A 10,664-nucleotide genomic window follows, 5' to 3' on the forward strand; every position below is an offset into this window, starting at 1 on the left:
TGGAAAAGATAATAACTGTCACCATGAGATTCATCTGTGCCAGGAAAGAGGGCAGTGCCTACATTTTTATTAAACAAAAACACTGGTTTTTTTTAATAAAAAAAATAGAAATACCAGTGTTCTGGAATATTCTACTTCACACTTTTTTTAATTACAGTGGGGGTGGAGTGTTTAAAACCTGGCAACACAGCTAAGGTAAGGCATGCTGGAATTCACAGCCCAGAGCTTTGCAAACAATTTTCTTTTCCCTCAGAGACTAGGGAACTAAAGTTTGTATCCATATTGATTAGAAGTTATGCCAAAACTTGCATTCACAACATTCTTTAAATAAACATGCAGGTATGGTTGCATTCTTTTGGATGCCAATAGCTGAAAGCCTGCCTGATGGCAAGCTATAATAAAATACCTTTTCTAAAATAACACTGCACTCACGCACATGAATGTGCCTTTATATTTACACCCAAAAGGCTCATCACTGTGAGGTCTTTAGTTATGCAAGTCAAAGACTATAATGGCACTCATTGCTTTTTTTATCTTCTGCTATAACCACCCCTCTTCCTCCCTCCCTCTTTTTCTCTCACTCCCTTCCTTCCTCCCTCCCTCCCTCTCTCTCTTTTTACTTTAGAGATTGACTGTGGAATCCCCACTGAAGTGAAACATGCTCAGTTAGCATTTAACTCCACTAAGATGGGCTCCTTGGCAATATATCACTGTGCTTTTGGTTATATTCTGAATTCCCAAAAAAACGTTCGCCTATGTTTGGCAAAAGGCATCTGGAGTGACCCACCAGAATGCAATGGTAATTTGATTCACTGTATACGTGTGTGTGTGTGTGTGTGTGTGTGTGTGTGTGTGTGTGTACGTATGTATGTATGTATGTGATAAACAGAGAAAAAAGTGAGGCCACTGTTTTTCTGTCAACTTCAAACCACCATGTCTCTTGACTTTTATTTTTCAGCACTACTCTGTAACAATTAAACATGTTAATCGTGGAAGAATGATTGAATGAAATTAATCCTCCCTTTGATTTCTGTATATTTTTGATTATGCTTTAAAAAAAATCTTTGGAGAGTGCTCTGCTTCTGACTACCCTAATTTAATAACCTTCAGATTCACTGGACTAATAATTAGTCTGGCTAGGGAGAACTGAAGTCTAGTACCTCTGGAGAGTTGCCTCTGGAGATGTAAAAATGCTGCTATACATATTTAATAATAGTTGGGAGAATATAAACTAATTTCACTTATCAGTAACACCAAGATGGACTCAAATTTTGCAGGTTTCAGCAAGCTGGTATGTATTGATTTATTTCCATGTATGACAATATATGATGCATGTGTATAAAGTTTCCTTGGGTAGAAAATTATTTCCATGTAAAATCTCTACCTCAAAGGTAGAGAAATGAGATTTTTAGTATAGAACTTTTCGTCTCAAGCATCTTCCCAATTTTGTACCTGCTGTTTACTATTAAAAGAGCCGAGGTGGCGCAGTGGAATGTTTGCAGAGCATCTGTTTGCCTGTTTCCATTCTGAGCAGTTTGGTTCAGACAAAGCTAGTATCTCAGTCCTGCATTATAGCCAGCAAACATAGCACTTGCAAACTCAAGAACATTATTGTGTGGGCAATTCTTGACAGAAGAAAAGTGGTAAGATAATGCTGATATGGCTACAAGACATAGATATTGAATGGGTAGGGTTTGTAATGAAGGAAAAGCAATTCCCTTTATCATCCTGTACAAATAATAGGAAACTCCTGTTATCTACTGTAATCAATGGCACCTACAGATGACTGATGTAATATCCTTAACTCCAAGTATCATTTAACTATATAAAGCTTGCTGCTATATAAATCAAGCATTATGCTTATGAAGATACCTGTACCCTGGAAGTGATTTAGGTTTCTGAAAGCCACACTTCATGTCTCTCATTCAAATGAGCTTGGATACGTTTGGCCTGAGGCTTTGCCATCTCAAAGTTTGGCTGAAACATGTTGGGGAGGGGGGGGGGAGTTCCTGATTCATCACATCCTACTGGATAGTTTTTCCTCATCCCTGAAGAGACAAATTGACTCTGGCGTGACATATTGTGGCTTTTCACTCCTTCATTCATGCTTTGTCCAGATAAAGTCTTCATTGAATTTAAATAGAGAATTTGAGATTTATAAACTTACAAAATGGTAGGGTTGCAATCATGCAGCTTTATGGAATAATTGGTTCTTCATGGACAATTCTTCATGGACAATTCCTACATATTTCTATAATATCTTACATGTTCCACATAGGGTTTTTTTTTAATCTTAGCTCAAATTGGCACACTACCAGAGATATTAATCTCCTGTAGAATAAATATATATGTATTTACTCTGATTTAAAGTTTGAGCCATATATAGTTGCACTGCCAATTGTACCACCCTATGATGTTTGGCATTCATAAACCTGATTTTCAGAAATTTTAGTTATGTCTCTGATCTTACAGTCTTCCTTCTGTGAGATTATAAAGATTGCAAGTTTCTAGCAATAGCTTTGGTTTGCAAAAGTCAGTATCTTTTTTTTATTGTTTCAGGTTTGATTTTTCTGTATTTTAAATATTGTATCGGTGTTTTATTGGTGCAGAGGGGGGAGAGAAGAATGAACGAACTACATTTCCATACGGAAATGCTCACTGCTCACTATTATCAGCACACATAACAGCCAACAATGATTACAGTAACAACAATAATTATAATTATAATACAATAATATAAGTATAAGCATACTACATTTCCATAAGGAGTTTCTGCTCACTGTTATCAGCGCACATAATAACCAACAATGATTATAACAACAATATTTATAATTGTAACACAATAATATAATTATAACAATTATTATAACAGCAACAACAATAATAACCAATAATGATTCTTCCCTACAGTAAAGAGCTGCTAATAAAATTCCAAAGGGAGGTAATTCTTCTTAAAGAAGGGATGAAGCATTCACTCCCCAGTGTATATGCTTCAAGTCTACTAAAGCATCAGAAAAATCTTCCAGAATTTAGGAAGCTGTCTTTTACAGTGACATTATGTGTACAGATATAAGGTCCATTTGTAACTTTTAACAATTACTTGCACTGAGTTGTAGCAGTTCTCTGGTGTTTTGGATGGATGTCTTAGTTCCACTTCGGGTTGTTGGGGTTTGAATCTAGAAATGTTTGTATCACATATGGCTCTTCTCATCCAGTGAGAAGTGTGTTTTGGGGAGAAAAGCAGATATTGCAATTGATTTCTCCTTTTTTTTCTGTTTACTTATTTCTGTTAAAAACCAACATTGTGCAACCCTGAATTCTGATTATTGGAAGGGAGGGTTATTTTTAAAATGCACAATTTTTGATATTCAAACTGATAATACCCCATAATCTATAAACATATAATTTAAGAAGCAAGAATGTGGCAGTCTCTTTCCAGATGCTTTCTAGGCATCAGATTTTGCATTGCAGATAGGTGATGCTTGTTTCTTTTACTTTATTTTACAGAAATCGATGAATGCACATCTCAACCCTGTCTGAATGGGGGATTGTGCAAAGATCAAATTGCCCATTACCTTTGCTTGTGTAAAGCTGGCTATACAGGAAACAACTGTGAGTCAGGTAAGAGAACATGGAAGCATCTTTGCTAGGAAATTGTTTAATATCATTATTTATTAGTGAATTACATTTCTCATTGGATCACAATTCTATTAATACTTTGGAGCCTTTGATCTCAAAAGCAGGACTACTACATATGGGGTGCCAAAGTCAAAATGACCACTAGGACATGACAAAGAGATTCATAAAATCCCAACACTTTCCTACCATCTCGACTCAAGAGCCGAGGTGGCGCAGTGGTTAAATGCAGCACTGCAGTTCAGCAGTTTGGCTGTTCAAATCCCACCAGGCTCAAGGTTGACTCAGCCTTCCATCCTTCCAAGGTGGGTAAAATGAGGACCCAGATTGTTGTTGGGGGCAATATGCTGACTCTGTAAACTGCTTAGAGAGGGCTGAAAGCCCTATGAAGCGGTATATAAGCCTAACTATTGCTATCTAGTGCACGTCCAATTTTTGCAGCCCATATATGATAGCTATACCTGAAAGCTTTCCTAGAACATTATGTTGTAAGAAGTTGACAAAACTCTATGAAAGAATGGGCAAGATTCTTTCTGGGGAAACCACCCAAAGTCACTTGGTAGCCACCCATTGTTATTGGACTAAGTTGGATGGCTATATAAATTGAATGAATGAATGAATGAATGAATGAATATAAAAATTTGCATGCAGGTTCTTAGGCAATTTTTGTTAGTTTGTCCATTACAATTCACTGCAATCAAAGGGCTCCTGGCATCTTCCAAGCAAAAAGTTAATCAAAACATCTATTCAAAGTACAATTCAAGTAAACATTTTAAAATCTACATTTAAAATCATAACCCACAATCATCGATAACAATCACAATAACAAAAAGAAAAAGAGAATAGAATATGGTTCCATGACATACCGAACTGAAACACTCTCCAAAAAGCTCAAACGTTTATCTCTGTCTAAAAGGTATTGGGGAAAGAGCCAGTCTGATCTCTTAGAATAGCATAACAGAGTTAGAAGGGACCTTGGAGGTCTTCTAGTCCAACCCCCTGCCTAGGCAGGAAATCCTACACCACTTCAGACAAATGGTTATCCAACATCATCTTAAAAACTTCCAGTGTTGGAGCACTCACAACTTCTGGAGGCAAGTTGTTCCACTGATAAATTGTTCTGCTTCTCTCCTTGACTAGTTTCCAACCATTGCTTCTTGTTCTACCTTTAGGTGCTTTGGAGAATAGTTTGACTCCCTCTTCTTTGTGGCAACCCCCGAGATATTGGAACACTGCTATCATGTCTCCCCTAGTCCTTCTTGTGTGACCTTACCAAAGCACTATAAAGGGATATTGACACTTCACGTGATCTTGATTCTATCCCTCTGTTTATGCAGCCTAGAACTGTGTTGGCTTTTTTGGCAGCTGCTGCACACTGCTGACTCATATTTAAATGGTTGTCCACTAGGATACCAAGATCTCTCTCACAGTTACTACTATTAAGCAAGGTACCACATATACTGTACCTGTGCATTTTGTTTTTCTTGCCTAAATGTAGAACCTTATTTATAGGAGACCATTCCAAAACAACTGAAAAGAAGCATTTCTTGGCTTTAGTTCCTTGTCAACACCAGCACTTTTAAATTATACTCAGAACCCAACCAACAATTGATACAAGACTTGACACTATTGGAGTTATAAGTTCCCAACATTGGGTATGAGTCAACACAACAGGCCACTACATTCTGATCCAATTGTAGTTTCTGAGTGGTTTTTAAAGGCAGCCCTATACAAAATTCATTGCATTAGTCTAAGGACATGAGGTGCTATAGTCAGGTCATCCTGCACTAGGTAAGGCTGCATTGAGGGCACCAGCTGAAGCTGGACCCTTCTAGCACAATTTCCACTTGCTTTTGAAGCAGAGCTGGGAGTCCAGAAGGATTGTGGAATTGCAAACCTGTTTTGGAACCTAGAAGTCCCTGAATGTAGTAGATATATTTGTTTGGCAACTGACTAATATTTTCAGTGATTATCTACTAGATGTATCAAACTACAGTTCCCAGAATTACAAGTCACAAGTTATGCAGTGGTTAGAATGCAATATTGCAGGCTAATTCTGCTGATTGCTGACTGCCAGCAGTTTGCCAGTTCAAGTCTCACCGGCTCAAGGTTGACTCAGCCTTCCATCCTTCCGAGGTGGATAAAATGGGGATCCAGATTGTTGGGGTCAATATGCTGACTCTGTAAACTGCTTAGAGAGGACTGTAAAGCACTGTAAGGCATTATCTAAGTGCTATTGCTATTGTATGATTTAGCTGTAAACTACTTCAATTCCTTTCAGATTAGGATTCTTTTCAGATCTCTTGCCTGAATACCTGGAGGCTGGACAGGGGCAGGAAGAAGTTTTCAGGCAAGGTCCTGTTGCTTCTCCTTATGTTCTGAGAAGAGCTCTTCCTATAAAAAAAGAGTTCTAAGTAAATAAAGAAATCAAAAAGATCTCATTCCGAAATGTCTACAGCAGGTCAGATTAAAATGGAAAATTAAAGTGCATTTCATTTAAGTGCAGTTTCACCAATCACTATGCACCCGACCTCCAGATGTCGGGGATAATCTTAATAACTAAATTTGTGGTGTGTGAAATATCCTCGTCTCAAAATAGGAATTTTATCAGCTGGATCACAATTGGATAGCTGTTCTTTTCGTTGCCTGCTTGAGAGAACAGCAAAACTTCCCATTATCCTTTCAGATATGAAAATTCTCTTTTGACAGACATAAAGGCAAAACCCCAAGCCATTAATGCAATTGAGATAGAATTCGCAGCTTTCTAAGAAGAAAGAGAGGAATTAGTGCTGGGAGCACTGGAAATAATTTATTCAGGAATGGAATGATGCAAGCTTGAAATAATGCCATTGTTTACAAGGGGAGGATTTCACAAAAAAAATGAAAGTAGCAGAATATAAACCAAACAAACAGAAAGTTATGTTATAAAATGGTGGCCAATACATTCCACAGTACTTTTTCAAATTACAAAATAATCCCAGGACATTCCTTGACTATTGGATGTATTATATTGTATTGTATTACATTTATATCTACTTGTTCATTGGGTTCTGTTAGCAAGCTAAATAAAAGAAAAAGCAAATCTGCCTCTTGTTCAGTCAGTTCACTGCTTATAGCTGCGAACCTGTGGCGCATGGAGCCCTCTCTGCGGGCACACTGAGCCCAGCTCAGCTCCACCACGCATGTGCACATGCCTCCCGCTAGCCAGCTGATTTTTGGTTCTCTGCCACACATGCACGAAGGCAGGACTCATGTGGGAGATGCGCCCGCATGCGTGGAAGTGGGAGGAGACCCCCCCATTTTTAGTCCCAAGAGGCTGCAGGGAGGCCTACTAGGCCCATAACAGGGTGCGGGGTCACGCATGTATACGCGGGAGCCAGGGCATGTTGGCATGCACACATGCACTTTCAGTGCACGATAACAAAAAGATTAGCCATCACTGCCTTATAGAATTGTGACTATCGTCTTTTACCTACTGTGAGCAAGTCCATCTACTTTTGCTTGAGTCAGTATAAAAGCAACAACATAAAATTAGCTGATTCCTTTGTTGCATCTGTTTATTCCTGGAGTGGATAAGGTTGTCCTGTTCTTCTGCTACTGCTGCCCCTTTTCAACATGTCATCAGACAGTGAGGAAAACCATGAGAATCGATGCATTGAAGCACTGCACTGAGTGGCCATTCAGAATACACTCCTCTAGTCTGATTTGTTTGATTTCTATCCCATGCCCCACGAGAGTGCCACTTTTTGGGGGGATGCATATGTGTCTTCAACTTAGTCTTGACTGCTGATCACTTCCTGAGCTATAGACTCTGCAGTTTTCTTTGCAGATTTTCAGAAATAGTTTGATATTCACTACTTTCTGAGGGAAAGGGACTGGAACCAGAGTCACCCAGCTGGTTTTGTGTCTATGTTCCCTCCTGTGCTCTGCAGCACCCACCACCTGTTCATTCTCATCTACCTGTGTGCTCTACCACACTCCACTGCAACACCTTCCTGCCTGGCTATGCTCCCAGTAGTCACGGTAGTCACCTGCATGCTCTCCCAGACTTCACAGCAGCCAACCCATGCCTAGACATACTTGTGGTTCACGGCGGCGGCCATCTCTTCACCAGGCTGCCACTGGCCTGCTTGCAAGCTTCCCGAAACTTGCTACTTTGTGCCGGCTTCCACATTGACTTTGCTTGTTGGAAGCTAGCAGAAAGTTCTTACTTAACACCTGACAAATCTCTTCTAACAATGGCAGCAGAGATTGCCAGGATTGCCATTGTTAAGCCATGTAGTCACATGTTATGTTTTACAACCATATTGCTTAGTGACAGAAATTCCAATCCCAATTATCTTAGCTAAGTAAGGACTACATACTGTTTCAAGGTTGCTGATACCCCACGCATAAACACAATGTTCAAAGCTTTCAGATTCCAGGTTACAATTGTGGCTGTAATCACAAAAAATATGCCTATTATGCCTTATGGTGCAGATACACTTCAGGATATTCCTAAAGTAAATTAGCGGTAACATGTCCTTTCTTTCTGGAATGAAATTGTAAAGATCTGGTCCTCTCTCCTCTACTTTGATGGAAATCTTGGGAGAACTTAGTGTCAAATGTAGATGGAAGGTGAGAGATATGAAACGAAGTCAAGAAGCACAGTGCTTATGGAAAAGAGCAAATGCTAGGACAAAAATGTCTTATGAAGACTGACTAGTTACCAGAAGGAGGGGATCTCTTCGCATCTCCTAACACTCTAAAATCAACCTCTGATCACCTGTTGGACATCGAAAGAGAAAAACAATACTTGTGTATACTAGTACAGTTTATAGCAACTTAAGGCTTTCTCATTTGTTGATTGGGAATATGAGAAAAACAACATTTTGATGCAAAGTAGGGGGTTCATATTGTCAAGGCATAGTTGTGCTACTGGCACAAAAGGACAAGCCATATGAGTGAGTCATTCTTCCAGTCATAAATGACACCCTGTGGTTTTGTTTTTTGGAGGCTCCTAGGAATTCTATTGTTATAATTATTTGCTAGTGCAAAATTGCAATTAAGTATGGTTATACTCACATTCCTTGGCATATAATTCTAAGAAATGTATATTATCCTAAAGCATATCCTCAGCTACACCAAATATATCTGCCTGAGACACTGCCAAATGTTTTCTGTCCCTTCTGGGCTTGTTATCCTTCATTGTCCTGACAAGGATCTTCCATATCTCTGTCAAGGCCACCTCCCTCATTCTCTACAGTGTTGTACTAATTATAATGCATCATTTGCTGCATATATTGATCTTCATATTGTTCTGTTGTCCCTTTGCTTGCACAAATAATTGTTAAATTTCATTAATTTTTGCACTATGTAGTTTTTAGTGACAATGCAGTTCTCAAACTTTGAGGAGCTGCTGTGGCTATCAAGTATGAAAATTATTTTGCAACTTTGCAAAAGTAAAACAGTAAGGTTTAATTGAAATGGTAGGTAAGACAAATCACTTTAGACTTCATGAAAAATTACTCCATGGATGTTCAATGATGCTGGTTTCCTAGCACATCATTACTGTTGGGTTGAATAATTCAATTAATTTTTCTTTTACACCTGCAGAAATTAATGAATGTCAATCTAGTCCATGCAAAAATGGTGGAGTCTGCAAAGACCAGCCAGGGTCATTTATCTGTCATTGTTCTGAAGGCTTCGTTGGAATGCAGTGTGAAATGGGTAAATAATGAATGAATGAATGAATGAATGAATGAATGAATGAATGAATGAATTCTAAGAAAGTTCTTAGAACTTCTAATATTACTTCTTACTAACAATGGAAGATAAACATCTTTGTGTTGTTTGATCTGTCTCATAAATATGCTTTATTCAGTATAAATGTTCAATTAACTATTACAGTAAAATCATAGCTATTTAAATAAGTTACTCGTTCTGACATTGGAGGGCAGGTTGTTTGTAGGTTGAATAAACCTTGTAGCTGGTTCTAGATTGTATAAGCTGTTGTATGTTGTATTAACCTTGTAGCTGGTCTATGCACAGCAGTATAAATTAGAACATATCACTGCTCTATTTCTTAGAAGATGCTATTTAGAGATTTACAGAATTTATACTTTTAGATTTCAGATAGCATGAAATAGTCAGCTAGTCATCTCACTGAGGATGAAGATAATCTGCAGTGACTAGGCTATGTTGAGCCAGCTGTAATGTATTTCTATTATTTTTAGATTTTTTTGTACATCTCCCCTGTCATGAGGCTATTCATTTCAGACAGTTAGATTGTCATTTCAGATAGTCCACTCAAGTTCTTAATGAAATTGAAACCTCTGAAAAGGTTATTAAAAAACAAATCTGAAATGGCAGTCACTTGGGCCCCATAAATATTTTCCTTAGGTTTTTGTAAAAATAACAGTGTCATTATCTGACATGAGTTTCCTCCACCAATTTCATACTCATTAAGCAGAAAGTATATGCTGCATTTAGAAAGTATTCAGATCCTCTTCACTTTTGTCAATTTTGTTATGCTGCAGCCTGATTCTACAGTTGTTTAAATTCATTTTTTTTTCTCATTAATCTACACTCAGGATCCCACAATGACAAAGTGAAAACAGAATTTTAGAAATGTCTGTAAATTTATTTATTTTTTAAAAAAAAAAACTGAGTAATTACATTGACATAAGTGTTCAGGCCCTTTGCAAATAACATGATTCTCTGATCTGCTGAAACTAAAATTGAACTGTTTGGCCTCAATTCTAAACATTATGTCTGGAGGAAACCAGGCACCATTCATCACCTGCCCAATACCATCCCAACAGTGAAGCATGATGGTGGCAGCATCATGCCATGGGGGTGTTTTTCAGCAGAAGAGACTGATCTGGGTTGAGGGAAAGCTGACTGGAGCAAAGTACAAGGATACTCAATGAAAAGATGTTCCACAGAGCTCAGGACCTCAGACTGGGCCGAAGGTTCACTTTCCAACATGGCAACGATCCTAAGCACACAGCCAAAACAACACAGGAGTGGCTTTGGGAGAACTCTGT

At 38.3% G+C, this 10,664-nt stretch overlaps 1 protein-coding gene across 2 annotated transcripts in view; it reads left to right on the forward strand.

Moving 5' to 3' along the window:
- SNED1 (sushi, nidogen and EGF like domains 1) overlaps nucleotides 1–10,664 on the forward strand; it is a 75,650-nt gene that overhangs the window by 47,242 nt on the left and 17,744 nt on the right. For both annotated transcript variants that reach the window (XM_087725532.1, XM_087725533.1), the window contains exons 17-19: nucleotides 626–799; nucleotides 3,508–3,621; nucleotides 9,232–9,345. In XM_087725532.1, coding sequence (XP_087581658.1) covers nucleotides 626–799; nucleotides 3,508–3,621; nucleotides 9,232–9,345 — 402 coding nt within the window. The remainder of the gene's footprint in view (nucleotides 1–625; nucleotides 800–3,507; nucleotides 3,622–9,231; nucleotides 9,346–10,664) is intronic.

This window comes from Thamnophis sirtalis, unplaced genomic scaffold, assembly GCF_051295495.1.
Source record: "Thamnophis sirtalis isolate CommonGarterSnake01/CBP01778 unplaced genomic scaffold, rThaSir2_p1.2 scaffold_11, whole genome shotgun sequence".
NCBI classification, from domain to species: Eukaryota; Metazoa; Chordata; class Lepidosauria; order Squamata; family Natricidae; genus Thamnophis; species Thamnophis sirtalis.